This window comes from Staurois parvus, unplaced genomic scaffold (genome assembly GCF_062004578.1).
Source record: "Staurois parvus isolate SC_StPar_1 unplaced genomic scaffold, SC_StPar_1.0 ptg001621l, whole genome shotgun sequence".
Lineage (NCBI taxonomy): Eukaryota > Metazoa > Chordata > Amphibia > Anura > Ranidae > Staurois > Staurois parvus.
In genome coordinates, this window is record NW_028319417.1 from 788,566 (window position 1) to 806,911 (window position 18,346).

At 45.3% G+C, this 18,346-nt stretch overlaps 1 protein-coding gene across 1 annotated transcript in view; it reads right to left on the minus strand.

The window, feature by feature from the left end:
• Positions 1-11,004, minus strand: part of LOC149435048 (vomeronasal type-2 receptor 26-like) — a 33,842-nt gene extending 22,838 nt beyond the window's left edge. The window contains exons 1-2 of the mRNA XM_089663072.1: positions 10,967-11,004; positions 8,685-8,976 (exon numbers count right to left, since the gene is read on the minus strand). Coding sequence (XP_089519198.1) covers positions 8,685-8,976; positions 10,967-11,004 — 330 coding nt within the window. The remainder of the gene's footprint in view (positions 1-8,684; positions 8,977-10,966) is intronic.
• Positions 11,005-18,346: the final 7,342 nt, after the last annotated feature.

The window sequence follows — 18,346 nt, forward strand, 5'->3', positions numbered from 1 at the left end:
TGAAATCCACATTGCTTTCTCTCCTCTCCTTGCAGAGATGACAGTTTGGGCTAGAGGGCTTTTGATTGGTCAGCACTGTCACATGGACAGTGCTAACCAGTCAGATGCTGTGTAGCCCATACTGTCATCGCTGCGATTTCAAATCCCCATCACTTCCTCTCCTACCACTGAGAATATGGAGCATCTGCTTCCATAGTCTGCATCCACAATCGCCCACTCTCCGCTCAGCATGGGATGAGTACAAGAATTTTTCCCACACCGCATCTGTGTGAACTCAAGCTATAAAAATCCTGGGTTCACACAGGAGCAGTGAGGAAACCACATGTGATTTTGACAGGAATCACATTCCTGTGCAAATCGCATGCTAATCTTTGTGGTGCAATTTATATTTACTCATATTGCACCGCAAAGTATCGGTTTCCAGTATCAGGAGCATTTTCACGAGTACAATTACTCATGAAAATACTCAGACCGGTATCAGTGTGTCCTTACTATGAACCTTTTATAACACTGTTCAACAGGTAAAAAGTTTTGGGCATAAAATTAGCTAATCTTACATAATTTTGGGGTGCTGAAAACGAAAATGACCCTAAAAAATGTTGATTGGCTCTAGTTTCCATGATATATTCACCCATTAATGACGTAAGCCATTCAAAATTATGATGCAACTTCAGCTGCATATTGCGCAATTGATACTGGTGACCAATAGAAAATTGCATGTATACTGAGATGATGCAATATTAGCCTTTAATTGCATCACTTCACTGCATAAAAGCTGCAGTATCTGTAGCTGATTGTAGTTCGACAGCGTCTTTACATTTCGTTTTATGCTTATATAGGCTACTCAGTAATGCCTCGAACTTGTGTGAATAAAGCAGATAATTTCTGCTATATCTGCGGTGAAATAACTTTAATCTCACAAAAAAGGAGGATAACAGGAATGATTAGGAAAGCCTACAACTTGTATTTTGGCTGCAAGATAGGAGACCAGGACAAGAGCTGGGCACCACATATATGCTGCAATTCTTGTGGGACGGCACTGGAGCAATGGTTGAATGGAAAAAAGGCATCTATGCCTTTCGCTGTGCCAATGATTTGGAGAGAGCCAACAGATCATGTTAGTAATTGTTACTTTTGTATGGTGCCTCCAATTGTAAAAGGGCTAAATAAGAAGAAAAAGTTATCTGTGCACTATCCAAATATTCCATCGGCAATACGTCCAGTTCCTCATGGAGAGGGGCTATCAATTCCTAAAGCACCAGAATCCTTCGTGGTTGAGTCAAGTGAGGAAGAACCTGAAGCTGTAGTCACGTGCAGTTGTAAGAGATAGCCCTTTCCTCGAATACAAGAGAAAAGCCAAGAGAAGCAAAACCGACACAAACTGAAGACAAAACTAGTGAGAATCCTAAGTATTAAAATGATTCAACTTAGCTTATGGCTATAATTTTTCTTGGTAATCCTATGCAATATATTATGCCATTTAGGCTTTATGTAGTCAATATCACTTGCTTTATATTTGTGGAAAGACATCTATCTATATAATTATTGTGCATTATGTAGTCATTACGCCTATAGTAGAAAACTTTCCGTTTACAGAAAAACTAGAGCCAATTGACAAATTTCATTGTTATATTTGAACTCAGAATGTGAAATTCATTAAGAAATGAATCCTTTTGTTTCCAAAACTGGCAAAAAATAAAAATTTGTTGAACAGTGTAATTAGACAGCAGACTCAAAACAATCAATGTGAGGGCAGGGACTGGATAGCCCGGTCCCTCACTCTAAAGGGATGCTCTGAGAGAGGCCATAGTGTCAGTATGTATGAATTGCTGTAGAGAGGAGATAAGGAGAGATCATTGATTACATAGAGAAAGGTTAGGATCAGTAAGAAAACTGTGCTTTACTTTGCTAAATTGCAGTGGTAAGATCTATTTTCTTGTCCCCCCCACCCCCACCTCCAGCACCACCATGTTCACAGTTCTTCACAACCCAAAATTGTTTGTTAGGACTACTATCTGTAATAACAACATGTTCGATTGCTAGCTCTTGCTGCCTTCTTTCATTTTGTGTACTCATTCTTAATGTTTTAATATTTTTTTTGCAGCAACTTTTTTAAGTGAGCTATTTTTTGTGTTTTAATTTTCTGGGGTATCATAATTTTTTTTGTGTTGACTTTGAGTTTGGGGTAAAAAAAGCACATGATATCATATGTACTCTCCAGCGCCTCAGGATATGCACAGCCAAAAGGGAAGCCAGGGGTTCAAGGACAGCGACAACCAAAGGAAATGCTTCAGGGGTGCAGCCCTCCTCAGACGGGGAGTTCAGCCACTAGATAAAGAGAAAACAGGTGGCGCACACACCTAGTGCATTATCCAAGGTTTATTAAAGGAGTGAAAAATAAAAACATACTCACAGACGAAGCCTGTATCTAAAAAGCATTGAAAAATGATGATGGCCACAATGGCAGGCAAGGTGTTCTCACTGTCAGTGCGGTCAAATGCTGACGCGTTTCGGGGATGAATCCCTTTCCTCAGAGCTAATGACCAGCCTCTGATGCAGATGTGTAATGAATGGATAATGGGAGCCTTGCTGGTTATCCATTCATTACACATCTGCATCAGAGGCTGGTCATTAGCTCTGAGGAAAGGGATTCGTCCCTGAAACACGTCAGCCATTTGACCGCACTAATAGTGAGAATATCTTGCCTGCCTTTGTGGCCATCGTCATTTTTCAATGCGTTTTAGATACAGGCTTCGTCTGTGAGTATGTTTTTATTTTTCACTCCTTTCAATAAACCTTGGATAATGCACTAGGTGTGTGCGCCACCTGTTTTCTCTTTATTTTAAAAAAGCACATGCCTTCAATATCCTGGCAATCTGCTGTGGTAGGTGCCTGTTGTTTACAGCATGCTGTTAGTCAAACAAATACAAAATGCAAAAAATACAAAAAAGTGCAAAAGCAATGTGCACCAGAACCACTTCACACTATTACCCACATTCATGGTACCCCTTATTCCCATAGTAAATAAAGCAAGGTATAGACCTGAAAAAACATTGCCAGGCCGGTCTGAAGGCAGGAGTAGGTGTGCTTGGAATGTAGGTAGTAGTGGGTAATTGACTCAACAAGTAAGTCTTGCAGAGTAAAGGGGTAAAAGAGGAATGCCTCCATTTGTTTGGGAAGAGTGACAGACCTATCCATCCACAGCACACATGATGATTGACTGGCTCAAAAAGCTCATATTCTCCCTACGAGGCACAGAGAAGCCAGTATTATTCGCCAGTGTTGCTGATGTGCTCTCTTTCTTCTCTGCCAATCCAAAAGTACTCTAAAAACTGGGCATGAGAAGTTGTAGAATTGTTCCTGCATGTCCGTAATATTTGCTTTAGGAGGATCCACCAAAAGAAGATTATAGTCATGTGAAAGTCTGTTTATCTCTGGGGGAAAGTGAATCAAAACACAACAGGAAAGAGCTGGTCCAGTGGCTATCAGTAGGGATGAGCTTCTAGTTCAGCCTCAACCCATGCTCTGACGGAGTTTTGCTTGTTTGGAGGTTCAGCGAATGAGTCAAACCTCCTGCTGGAGTGGGAAGTGCAACAGTATTTCTAATAGTGAGTAATCTCCACCTAACCCATTTCATTGGAAATTCAGCTGAAAGGTGAATGTGAACAAAATGGTGGGGATAGTAAACAGCATGAGGTGACCCCCAAAATAAACAGGGAGACAACCCCAAAATTGTTATGGCGACTTGCCAGAAAGAACAATATGGATTCTCTTCAATTTTACACTTGACCAGTTGAGTCTTGTGTGGAGTTTAAGGTGTAATCCCACACAGAAGTGAAAAAAAAAATCATTCTCTCCAATATCCCTACCAGGCCCTTATCCAAGCATGCGGCCTAGATGGCCAGGAATAGGGGGACGGTGCTTTTTCCCTCTCCTGAACCATACCAGGCCACATGGCCTCAATATGGGCCTTGCCTTGAAGGACAACCCTGGCAAAGCACCTTGTCCCCATGTTGATGAGAACAAGAATGTTTAAATGTGGATATGCAACCTCTGTACCTCACCAGATTTCCCAGGCACTGCAATGCATTATGGGACATTTGTCTTGGTACTCCCTCCAATCCCAAACTTCACCCCTGCTATCTTTCATCCTGTTGCTGCTTTCTGTGATCCTGAACCTTGTCCTGGTCCAGTTCCTTACCTGTCTTACTTGCTTCTCCTTGCCAGTTATCCTGATCCTGCTTCCTATGAACCTTTATCCCCATCCTCCTGTTCCTACTGTCTGTACCTGCTTCCTGTGTATGTGATTCCTGTGTATGTGATTCCTGTGTATGTGATTCCTGTTCCGGTCCTGTTCCTGACCCATCATATCCACTGTTCCTTGTACCTCCTGACTTACACTGCTTTAGCTGATTCCTCCTGCTGCTTTGCATTTAGTTTAGGTAGTTTACACTTGTACATATCTTAGGAAATTTGCATTGGTTTATAGCATATTTAATTAAAGTGGTAGAAAAGGTAAAATGTATTTGACCTTAATGCATTCTCTGTAAAAAATCTTTAAAGAAGCAGCTCTCCCCACAGCCCCCCTATATAGTCAGCTGAGCTCGATCTTGGTCCAGCACTGTGCACGTCTCCAGCAGCTCTTCTTCCCTCTCCCAGCTCCCACAGCATCGGGAGCCATTGGCTCAAAACCAGTGAGTAGAGAGCGGGGGCCAGGCCAAGCCAGGCTGTATGTCTGTATAGACACATGAAGCTCAGCTTTGAAGCAAGCATGCACATGTGACCACCATAGGAAGCGGCTTCCTATGGTGGGCAATAAGGAGGAGGGAGGAGCTGGGAACGCTGGAAGGGGACCTGAGAATGGGAGGATTGGGGTTTCTCTGTGCAAAACCATTACACAGAGCATGTAAGTATGATATGTTTGTTGTTTATTTAAAAAAAAATAAACTTTAATGTCACTTTAATTGTCAGGTTAGATAGGGGGTTTTGTGTTTTGTTGGTGTTTGTATTTAAAAAAAAAGTGTGCATTCCTAATAAATCTTATTACTTTACCTACTTTTCAGTCTGGCCCTATCGGTGTAGCCCTATATAATTGGTCACCAATCAAACATCTGGAGCGAGAGCTGGAACGCACCAAGGACTGCAGCGCTGGAGTTATGAAGTTGTGCTACGCTGCGGTCCATGATGTGTTCAGCGGTGTATTTAGTTCTTGTGCTGCCCTAGCCAACACAGAACCAACCCCCCTCCCTCCCAGCACCATCACCTTCTGCCACCACAGACCTCTGCAACCATGGCCCCCTGGCCTAGGGTTGCACCGTTTCTTTAAGCCAAACCTGAACACTGTAGCGGTGCAGAGCAATTTTTTTTTCCCTGCACAAAGACCTGGGATACCTTTGCGTGTCCCAAGGAAAGTCGTAATGCAGGGTACATAGCGTGCCATGGTGAACAGTAAGTGTGGCCAAATTGCTCTTGTTGACATCATCGCCCCGTTCCTCCAGTGATGCCAAAACTGCCCACAGCCACCCATAGCTCCTGGAATAGCAACACATTTGTGTGTGAATATTTTGGTTACTTGGGGAGCCACAGTCTGATCTGACTAATGTGTCCGTGGTTCAGGCAGACTGAAATCTGGACACATGATTCAAAACTCAGACTGTCAGGGTGAATCCTGGACAGGTGGAAGTCTAGGTATTCTATGGATGAGCAGTGAATGAAATAGTAGTGTGTGATCAGATCTCGTCCAGCTAGATGGCACTGGGGGTGTATGAAGTCTGCCTTACCTCCCAGTACATAGAATGCTGGACATAAGAGCATATAGAGTGGTCACCCTGGGCTCCTCCAGTCTATGGGATCTATTCACAGTATACAGGTCACAGCCATTCCACCCCCTAAGTGTGATCACTACTGGATCAGATCAAATGTCCTCTGCCAGGAAATCTGTATCATCCTTCCTAGTGCTCCCCTAGTAGGAGGAATTTGGGGGATTCCCAAAAGGAAGCAGCTAATGGAGGAAGAAGAGAACCAACTGAACTATTCCCCCTTCAGTCTGCATTCAGTAGTACTGGAGGAGGGGCCATAGAGCCTCTGGTGGGACATCCAGCCTCCACCACAGACTGTTCACACTGGACCAGTTGTGAGATTTTTACATTCACTTTGATGCGCACATACACTGTCATGTGATCTCACAGACAAGGAATGGTCATTGCAAAGGACTGGAGGATCACACACACTGCTAGAGCCGAGGTCTGACCTCACATGTCACTCATCACACAGACAGGACCCTGGCATGTGCATCCATCGATGGCTGTCCTACACTCACCACACTGCAACAAGAAGCCAGCCCATCATCATTACCCTCCCTCTAACACTGCTCCCCTGTCATCACCACCGATGCCCACTCTACTTCTCCCCCCACAGTCTCCGCTCTGGGTGGAAGAGCCCACTGTGATGGGGTGGGGGCAGGCAGTGACACACCTGAGCTGAGCAGAGATGAAGGGTCATGGTCTCCAATACAATAGACATCGTCCATCAATTATTTGTGAGGATATTGAGCTGGAAGCTGGGGCGGTAGGGGGACCAGGAGAGGAGGGGAATCACAGACCATCTGTCCCATCAACCCCTCCCCCTGACCAGCACTGAGCACCCAACACTGCTCATTCCCCAGCCACTGTCTGAATCCTGGCCACCACTTCCCAATTGACTAACCTTTTCTCCCCAGAGTTACAGAACATTAGCTGGCCATCCATGATTCGTGGTTGACTTCCTCATCCACGTGGCTGGATATACCAGATCCTGTGGCGTTTCTCCTTTGAGAGATGAATGATTGTGTCCAAGTGCATTTAGTGATGAGCCTTCTTGTCTTTTTCAAAATGTGAGTGGCCATTTTTGTGATTTAAATAATAAATGTGTCCTTAAGTCTGCACTTAGAGGCACTTCTCCTGTTCCTTTTATTTTCATCATTAGTTTGCTTCTTGCTCCAAGGATTAGCCTGCACTAGTGGATGCTTTTATGGGACTGTTCTTGGTTTTAGTATCACAACAGTGAATTGGAATATGACTGTTGTATTTGCCTTTTTACTAAAGTGAACTGATTTTTTAAGGTGTGCGCGTCCATTTGTCCCTACTCCGCTGTGGTTTCTTATCCTCCTGCTCTACACATGCTTAGTCGCGCTCTATTTGTTGGCACTGCCAAAGATCTAGAGGCCGATCTGCTGACAGCCTAAAAATGTAATGCTGCTCAGGGATTTCAGCAAAATGTAAGTCTCCAGCAAGAAGAAACAGGAACAATGTTGGAGGCAATTTAGAGCACACACTAATTTTGGTAGCATAAGTATTAATGTTAAATGTATGCTCATTGCTAAAGAACTTTATTTTTTCAAGCTGTTATGGATACATTTCCACTTTAAACTGTATTCTTAGTGTCTGTACAGCAGGCTATGGCTCAGGGGGTTGTGCTGCATGTGCACAGTAGAAAAACTTTGGCCAGGATGTTTTACTTGTATAGCACACCCCTAGGAGCCACTGGTGAAACAAATGCTTTTCCCCAGATTAGTGAACACAGCATGTTCTGCACTTTCATAGAATAGAACAGTCTAGGGGTGTCCTTTTGTTACTTTATTGAAGATCTAACCTTGAATGAGGTGAAGGGAGCATGGGATACCCCAAATTGCAGAACTTACCTCTTTGAGAACTCTTCTCTCTCCCTCTTTCTCTCTCTTTAAGCTGCACAAAAAGTCCCACATAACTCTGTACTTGTAACAGGTGACTAGGTCTTCTTTCCAAAAATGAAAACAAGAGCTACACAGAGTGACTAAGGCCCTGCACTCAAGTCGTTTACTCACAGGATCGTTGGTTGCCTCCTTCCGTTATCCACTAGGCACTTTTCAGTGAGGGAAACACTGACTCACAATATCACTGGACACCTGGACACTCTTTCTTTCAACTTCCTCCTGGTACTCTCCAGTGAAAGCCAAAACAACTCCAAGTCTAGACTTAGCAAATAGACCCCCAGCTTAACCTCCACCTTGGACCCCAATGTCTTATAAATAGCACCTCAAGCAATCCTTCCCCAGGGGCAGAGACTCTGCACAAAGGTCTCCTCCAGCAGGACTGGGCCCAGGAACTCCTTACTCCTGCCCCATGCCTTAGACTATTTATGGGTTTTCCAGCCACCTACTGGACACACCTCCCCAGGGATTAGCAGGATCACCATAAATATTCAGACTGCTCTCTTATCCTTCCTCCCACTATAATTAGAGAATCCTCTAGAATACAGAGGAAAGTATCCATAGCAGCAATTTGTGAAACACTGAGCAAGCCAGAATAATGACCCCCGGCTCCACTGATTACAAAAGAGCTGTACTACATTTTCCTAACATCCTGTACTAACTAGGAAGGTGCTACACTTGCAAAGACTTTGCTATTCTGGGCAGGGCCTCACAGTGAAACCTGTGAACAAGGAGGAGCATTGTATCAAGCAGGATGCAATCAGGGGGATGGGGGTTTAATTAACGACAAGATATTAAATATAATTGTTCTTTAAAATTTAATATCAGGAGGAGTTCCATGTACGAAGCAGTTATTTTCACAATCATTTCAGTTGCATTGAATAAAATGCATTTTCTCATTGGCTTTATTTGATTAGAATTTTGCAGATGATGAAAAGATAAAAGGCTTAGCATCTACCTGTGTATATCCATAGATTCCCAGTATCTCTGCCATTGGAATTGTTGTCACTGAACAAAGATCTCCAATGAAACCCACCAGTTCAGCTTCTTTAGAACATGAATAATTAGGGACTGTCTTCCGTGGTCCAGATAAAATCCTTAGAACATTCCTTACAGCAAAAATAGGATGCAAAAATGAATCTAGCACACGAAATCCAAGTGTAATATTGGGCAAAATTGTTGGATTCTCATTAACATCGCGTATAGCAGAAAGAAAAGCAAAAACATTTATAATTGTATCACTATCAAATCTGTAAAGAAAAACATATTTGTATTGAATAAGCATACATTTTACAATGGACGTACACCAACCGGCCTCTGATGGCCTCTCCTACATCTCTGACAAAACAAACACTCGTCTTGGTGGCACAGAGACACATTAAGCTATACGCTAGTAGATTTTCAAGCAATGTTTGAAAACAAAAATGTGTTCAAAAATTCTCAGCACATTCATTGACTTGGTGAATGTTGTTCGAAAGTAGTTCAAAATTTCCTTTGCTTTTAGCATTCTATTTTGGAACAAATAGACTTTACCAAAGAAAACCACATAGGCATCATTGTGGTTAAAAACAAACATCGATTTGACTCCATTAATGATTAAAAATAAAAAAAAGGATTACAATAAAAATTTTCAAACAAAATTCTACTTGTGTATACCCAGCTTAAGTGTCTGGCTTGTCAAAGGTGCTGGTGGGGAGGAGAAATTGTAGGCCACTACACACATGTTCACTAAATGTTGTCTAACACTTTTAAGTATAACTGGATTTAAATTCAGATTATTTTTTATGTTCAGTATGGGATGAATAACCACTTCAAAATAGATTTTGACTTACAAGATTTAGAGAGTGAAAAAGTGAAGTGATGTGACAATGATGGGGTTGGTGGCTTAGCAGTCTTACTATCTATAAATGAAATAGAAGCACTCACCAGAAAGCCTCCTGGTTCCAAGTATACCAACTAGCCTTCAGTTTTGCCTCCTCCCAAGCCACACCCCACTAATCTATTTCACCTGATCATGGGCCTGACCTCTACGATGACATGATCACAGGGTCCCCCAGTCTAGTTTTATTTGTGTGCCATATATTAAGCAATGGTAGCTAAGACTATGGTATTGAATGGTATTTCCCAGTGAGATCACATATATGGCAAACAATAATGGTGACAGAGATGAGTGTATCCCTGCAATGACCTTTAGTGATCTCCCTGACAAGAAGTGTTTGATCCAGCTAAGCCCCCTAGACCACAGATCATATATATATATACACTACTGTGTATACATACACACACATACACACTATATATATATAAAAACACTTATTGAACGCAAAATACTTTCAATAATCTATGTGTCCAACAATAGACATTGATAGAAAGGGTTTATATATACTTTGAGGAAAATAATTTCAGGCATGTTTGGTATTTTCTAATTTACAGTATTTCCTGTCAAGATGGTAGGAGGGGGGTGGAGCATGACCATGGGACTTCATGGTTTCATGATCTAGAAGCTTCAGTGGGGATCTGCAACACTGTTAATAGCTCCAGATTCAGCCCACACATCACTCCCGAGCAGCAGGATGTCTACAGGCACATTGACCCACCAGCCAGAGGGACCAGAACACCTGAAGCGGCTCCCTGACTTCTTTCAGGGGAAAGACATGATGGCGGCTCAAGATGGAGGAGAGGAGGTTGACATAGTGCACTCCTAGCACCCAGAGCATCGATACCTCTGCAAATTCTGTAGACAGAAGATAAAAGCACCCGCTGCCTCTCTTGCTGCTTCTCCCGACTCCAGAGGGCCAGTGAGTAAAGAACAGATGACCTCAGCTGATGACACAATTACAGACACACATCACACAGCACAACAACCTTTGGCAGAGTTTCCTGCCACAGACCAAACCGCTTCATAATCCACAATTAAAGAAATGCTGCCCTCCTTAAAAAGTAACCTCCAGACGGATCTCCACAAATTCACAAACTGATCAAGTGGAAGAAAGAGTTGATATTGTTGAAAGGAAATTAGGGGGATTTGCAGATACACACAACAGCTTAGTAGATGACTTTCGTGATTACATCATGGATATCCAATGGCTAAAAAACTAAATAATTTGAAATTCTGAGGAATCTGTCACATCTTCAAAACTCATTCCATGTCTGCAGCAGTTGCTAAAAGCCTTTGCTGTGAAAATCTTAAAGATTTTGCTATTGACAGAGACCATAGATTGGCTAAACCTGCTGTGTTACCTGACTTGATTCCTAGAGACGTAATTGCCAGAATTCATTTCTTCCATACTAAAGAAAGGGCCTTTATAGCTGCCAGGAAATGGGAAACTCCCAGACTCCTTTTTGAAATTTCAGGTCTTTGCTGACCTGTCTGCCGCAACTATGCAGCAACGTAAAAAATTCACTTCCTTAACTGGTCACCTGCAGGAACGCAACATTTCCTATCAGTGGGGATTTCCTACCAAAATAACCATTACACACCAGGGCCAAACATGCGTCCTGCATTCTCCAGAAGATGAAGCAAAATTACTGTCTCAATGAGGTCTTATCATCAATAACATATGCAAACCCAGTCACTCTATACCTCCTAAATTCTCAAGATTCTCAAGAGATTGGTCCCCTGTTGGATCCATGTAATGTGTTTCCTGCACTACACAATCCTAATATCATTCATGGCTTCTTAAGTTTCTTATGGCCCATCTTACTTATAACCATGATCCCAATAAGCTGAGCTCTACTGAATTCCATATCCCCCACTTCTATGAGTTGCACAATTCACATTATCCTTGCACTCTGCAACCATTTAAAGTTCTTATTTGTGGATATTTCCTGCTGATTATTTTTCTTTTGTTTATCTACTTTTATGTTTCTTTTATGAAGACAGAGTACACTAGAATTGTTATTTACTGGAGTTCTACCTCTATGGTTATTACTATCTCTGATGCCATACAACTGACTATACTGTACATCTATATGACTGGTTGATTGCTATCTCCCCTTTTGAGTTGTTCCAAGCTTCTAATGTGATTTCAATATGTGCTTTAAAATTACATCCCTTAATGTAAAAAAAGGCCTTAATAGGCCATATAAGTGATCCATGTTGTGGAGGAAAGTTCTATCTCAAAAATGAAACATTTTGTTATTGTTATTCAACACATTAACATGGAGATGCTTTGAGGGGAGTGGTGACGGCTCTAGCTCATGGCTGCACACTATAACAGAAGGAAGGGTTCCCTCCCCACCGCTCACACAGCCACTGACAACTGTATGTCCCCCAACACACTCCAGGATGTCTTCTCAGCAAAAAGAGTGTCCTCAGCCTCAGAAACTGTCCACTTTCTTCCCAGAACAAAATGGTATAGGTGGCCGCACACAGGGCACACATGCTGCAGCTGCAGCTTCTCCTGGGCACTTCCCAGGCAGTGCTAACAACCCTCAGTCCCTTCCAGTTCTATCATTTTCTGACTCCTCCACTACTTCAATCCAGAGCCCAGTGAAAACTAAGGCTCAGTTGTCACAGGACATAAGTGCTGCCTGCAACTCTGCATCTATGGGGTTGAATGACAGACAAGAACACATGGGCAGTGTTACTATTCCAGATCCTATTTCTGAGTTCCCTTTGTCCACCTAACCCATTCTGTACACCACATTGAAGAATAGGTTATTATCCATTAGATCCTCTCTGCAGACAGACATTTTGACATGTATGCAACAATTTAAGGAGGATATCAGCGATCTAGGAGAGAGAGTGGGTCGGACTGAATGCTTTGTGAGGGAGTCTGCCTCATCCTTCATCAATCTCCTAGACTTCCATAATGAACATGCTGACAAATTGTCCTGGTTACGATCTAAAGTGGTGGATCTGAAGGAATGATCCCACTACAGTCAATTTAAAATAAGAGGCATTCCTGAGACAACTCAATGGGACAAACTACCTGCCTATGTCCATGACCTTTTCCACTCTATGCCATGAGTAGCTTGTTTTCTCTTTTTCATGCAACTTAACATCCTGAGGTGGTTTATTGAATTATAACGTTTGAGTTATAAACCTATGTGTTGCTTTTTTGAGGAGAAGCCTTATGGTCTTACATTTCCATCACCATTCTGTGGCTATTATTTTGGAGTATAACTTCTGTGGTGTGAGCTGTGGAGGTACCTCTAGGAGGAGAAGATATACCTGTGGTCTTATCCTCTGGTAAGAGGCTGTATATGGTGTTGGTGGAGGGTCTCTTCTTTCCCAATTTTGGGCAATTCATCACCCTTTTTACGGAAGATTGAGTCACAATTGAAGGACTTTTTCTTTAACCCCTTTGTGCCAGTGCCTCCTGGCCCTTTAAGAGGTTTCAGAAGCCGAAAGATGGGACGGGGTTATAGGGTCATGTGACCACCGTGCTTCACTGTCACAGCGGTCACATGATCAGAAAAGGTCCAGATCGCAAGGGGAGATCGGAACCTTTCAGTGAGTCACAGACATATGTGCTGGGAGCGTGCAGGGCGCGTGCTCTCAGCACATATGTATTTTCAAATGGTATGCAAATATGCGGCCGCTCAGCAACAAGGCCCAGACGCCGAGAGGACGCATATTTGTGTGCGCTCGGCGTCTAGGGGTTAAGGAATTTTTATATTTAATGTTCTAATATTTATGCTAATTGTGAGAGAACAAGTGCTACATTTTGTTTTATATTTAATTTTATCATTGTTGCCATCAATTTTTTGTTAGCTGCTATATAATTTTGTTTCTCCACAAAGACATTTAGTGCATATTTATCTCATTTTATTTTATATATTTAAGGCATTTTTATCATTGCAGCTTTTTGTCTATAATCTTCGCCTTGTTATGGATTTTTACAATATCAGTTTGATTTTCTTTCTGGCTCTCTTTTTTATTTCTGTGGTTCTGTTGGTGGAGCGCAAGCTGCATAGGTTCCTGTGCGGCTATCGCTGCTTCTGGTTTTGTTTCCCAGCTTGTAGTTCCGGTCCGTGGCGCACAATTGTGAGATGATAATTTCCTCTCTGCTGTTATATGTGCTATATATATATATGTGTCAGGAGCCGCCACGATCCGCGGCTCGGTGCAGGCGCACTGTGCTCGTTCACACTAGTGTACGGGCACTAGGTCCTGGCCAGCCGCGGCGGAGACGAAATCCACGAATGCGCACTCGAAGCCACGGGTGCGTGTCTGGCACCAATGACAGCGCAGGGTGCAGTATTTAAACCGCCCTGCGCTGACAGGAGTTGCCGTTTGGTCTCCCTGTGTTCCTGATTTGCTGTTCGTGATTCCTGATTGTTGCTGACCCAGATTGTTCCTGACCTTGCTGTATTCTCCTGCTCTGACCCCTGGCTTGCCTGACCTCCCTCCTGGATGCCCCCTATTGGACCTGATATTCTGTTGCTGACCTGGTGTGTGACCCAACCATTCTCTGCCCACTGCTTTGTACCGCACTGCTCCCACGGTTACCGACTCGGCTTGTCTGACCACGCTCCTGCTCATCCATCCACCTCACTCTGGCATATCTGCCTCTTCACATCAGACTCTCCCCCTGCAGAAACCTCTGGCGGATCCCTCTACCACAGGAGGGTGTACTCAGGAGCCGCCACCTGGTCTTCGCTCCAAGTCCATCCCCACCATCAGGGGCCCTGGTGAACAAGCATACCGGAACTTAGACTCCGCGCTCTGGGGAAACCTAACCAGTGGGCTGCTAGAGGTGCCGTCAGGCGGTTCCTTGACTGAGTCTGGAAGAGGACCATCCCCATTGGAAGATATATACCAGCACCTGGCGGCCCTGACCCAAGCCGTCAAGATGCTGCAAGATGGATATACCCATCTGGAAAACCGTATCCAGACATTGTCTGCACCTGTCGCCACCTCCCAGGGCCCAGCCTCCCCTGCCCCTTCTGGGGAATATCCAGGACCATCCACAGGGGCTCCAGCCACACTGCCTACTTCTGAACCCTGTGTTCCATTACCAGAACGCTTCCGCGGGCACCGAGCACGTTTCAGGGCCTTCCGGAACGCATGCCTCCACTATTTCAAATTGCAGCCACGCATGTTCTCCACGGAATCAGTCAAAGTGGGATTCATAATATCCCTGCTCCAGGATGAACCCCAAGATTGGGCTCATCGATTGATGGAGAACCACGACCCCCACCTGGAAACAGTCACAGATTTTTTTGAGTCGATGGCCATACTTTATGATGACCTGCAGCAGGCAGCCTCCGCAGAATCAGCCCTATACTCCCTTAGACAGGGCCGCCGGGCAGCAGAGGAATATGTGTCAGAATTCAGACGGTGGATGGGGGATACCAGGTGGAACGACGATGCCCTACGCCACCAATTTTGCGTAGGGCTCTCCGAAGCTCTTAAGGATGAACTAGCCCGAGTAGGTCTACCCGAGTCTTTGGAGGAGCTCATTGTCTTGGCCATTCAGATAGACCACAGGCTGCGGGAACGCAGGTTTGAAAGAACCAGCCAGGGTCAGAGAACAACATAGGCACCCTTCCGGGAAACAGTCCAACCTACGCTAGAGGGGAACCAGACTCCAGAACCTATGGATACCCACGAGCCCATGCAGCTGGGACTGGCTCGGCCTTCTCTATCGCCCGAGGAGCGCCAGAGGAGACGGTCAAAGAACCTCTGCCTGTATTGTGGAGAAGCCGGCCACATGGTGCCTTCCTGTCCACTGAAAGTGAGTAAGTCTGCCTCTATTTTTTCTTCTATGTCTGCTGAAAAAAGTAAACAGTCCAATTACTTAGCCTTACCTATTTCCTTCCAGCTCCCAGGAAGAACCGTGGAGGTGACGACCATAATTGACTTCGGAGCATGCAGTTTCTTTGTGGACCTAAACTTTGCCCATCAGCAAAAAATTTCCCTCCAGACTAGAGAACAAGGCCTTAATATATTTTTGGCCGACGGATCACGAATTAAGTCGGGGTTGGTGGATCAGGAGACTCCTCCTATTTCCACTACGGTCTTCATCAGGAGTTTCTCCAACTAGACCTCATAGCCTCCCCTCTTTTCCCAGTCATTCTGGGGTTTCCTTGGTTGCGGGCCCATAACTCCCAGATTGATTGGGAAACCGGTTCCGTTCAGTTCTTATCCCCATATTGTCAGGAACACTGCCATGCCTCGGGCCCCGCAGCTCCCCAATTCCTCCTATGCTCGGATGGAGACTCCAATCTAAGGCAGGTCGTCCCTTCGGCCTACCACAGTTTCTTGGACGTCTTCAGCAAACGAGGGGCAGACGTCCTACCTCCACACCGAACATATGACTGCCCCACTGATCTTCTACCGGGCTCAGAGATCCTGTTCGGTCAAACTTTTCCCCTGTCCGAGTTAGAATTAGGAGCTCTCAAGGAGTACATTGACGAGAATCTCCAAAAGAAGTTCATCCGCCCCTCCACTTCTCCAGCAGGTGCCGGAATCTTCTTTGTAGAAAAGAAGGAAAAGTCCCTAAGACCCTGCATTGACTATCGTGAACTAAACAAAGTCACGATAAAGAATCGTTATCCATTGCCCCTGGTCCCCAAACTCTTCCAGAGACTTAAATCTGCAGCCATTTTTACAAAACTAGATTTGAGGGGTGCGTATAATCTGGTCCGTATAAGGGAGGGGGATGAATGGATAATGACATTTTGTACTCGATTTGACCATTTCGAGTATTTGGTCATGCCATTCGGACTCTGCAATGCCCCGGCCTCGTTCCAACATTTCATTAACGATGTATTATTATTATTATTATACAGTATTTATATAGCGCCAAAGAGTATGCTCAGCGCTGTACAGTAGCAAGGGGGACAGAACATGAGACAAGACAGTAACAATACATTACACGAGGGGTTCGAGGGCCCTGCTCTTTCGAGCTTACAATCTAGGATGGAGGGGAAGGTTGCACAGGAGGAGATGGTTGTGGGGGTTGGAGTGGTGGGAGGAGTGGAGGAGGTTAGTTGTTAGGTGAGGTCGGGTGTTAGGTGAGGTTGGAGTAGGCATCCCTGAAGAAGAGGGTTTTCAGGGTGCGCCTGAAGGTGAGGAGGGTAGGCGACAGTCTGATGGATTGGGGTAGGGAGTTCTAGAGGATGGGGGAAATCCTGGAGAAGTCCTGCAATCGGGCGTGGGAGGAGGAATACCAGGGAGCTAGAGAGTAGGAGGTCCTGTGAGAAGCAGAGGCCACGGGTAGGGTAGTATTTGGGTATCAGGTCAGTTATGTAGTTTGGGGCAGCATTGTGAATGGCTTTGTAGGTCAGAGTTAGCATTTTTAATTTGATGCGTTGGGCAATCGGGAGCCAATAAAGGGATTGGCAGAGGGGGGAGGCAGATGTGGAGCGGTTGGTGAGGTGGATGAGTCTAGCCGCTGAGTTTAGGATCGACTGGAGTGGGGATAGCGGTCGTTTGGGTAGGCCAGTGAGAAGGGAATTGCAATAGTCCAGGCATGAGATGATGAGGGAGTGTATGAGTTGTTTGGTGGTGTCTGGGGTGAGGAATGTGTGTATCTTGGAGATGTTGCGGAGGTGGGGCCTGCAAGATCTAGATAGCAGTTGGATGTGGGGTAGGAAAGAGAGGTGGGAGTCCAGGGTGAGTCCAGGGCGTGTGGGGTGGGAGAGATGGTGGCGTTGTTAGTAGTGATGGAGAGGATGGGAGGGGGGGGCGCGGTTTGGGGGGAAGGCAAGGAGCTCGGTTTTGGACAGGTTTAGTTTAAGGAAATGGAGCGAAATCCAGTCTGATATGTCGTTTAGGAGGTGGGTGATGCGAGCAGAGAATGAGGGGGTGAGGTGGGGGGTGGAGAGGTAAATTTGTGTGTCGTCGGCATCGAGGTGGTAATTGAAGCCGTGGGAGTGAATAAGTTTGCCAAGGGAGGAGGTATAGATGGAGAAGAGGAGGGGCCCGAGGACAGAGCCTTTGGGGGACCCCGACAGAGAGGGGGAGGGGGGGAGGCGGCAGTGTTGTAGGTACGCTGAAGGAGCATTGGGAAAGGTAGGAGGAGAACAAGGAGAGAGCAGCGTCCTTGATGCGAAGGGACTTCAGTTTGGCAAGGAGGAGAGGGTGGTCAACAGTGTCGAAGGCCGCGGAGAGGTCGAGGAGCAGGAGGATAGAATAGTGGCCATTGGCTTTGGCGGTTAGCAGGTCGTTGGTGATTTTAAGTAGGGCGGTTTCGGTGGAGTGCAGGGGATGGAAGCTAGACTGTAGGGGGTCAAGGAGGTTGTTATCAGTGAGGTGGGCGCTCAGGCGATTGTAGGCCAGGCGCTCAAGGAGCTTGGAAGTGAAGGGCAACAAGGAGATGGGTCTAAGGTTGTTAAGGTTGGTGGGGTCAAGGGAGGGTTTTTGAGTATGGGGGTGATGTGTGCGTGCTTTAGAGGGGAGGGGAAGGTGCCAGTGGAGAGGACAGATTGAAGATGTGGGTGAGGGAGCGAATGATGGAAGTGGTTGCAATCTCGTGGGCGGTGAATGAGGTGCTGGGTGGAGGTGGGGGACAGAGCAGGGATTTGAAAGTGGAGAAGAGCCGACGAGGACAGGTGGAGAGGAAGGGGGATGCGGAACCAGGATGCCGATAGATTACCGCAATCCTTAGGGGGGTGGGAGAGAAGAGCCGGATGCAGTGGGCCTCGAAGGAGAAAAAGGATAGGGGG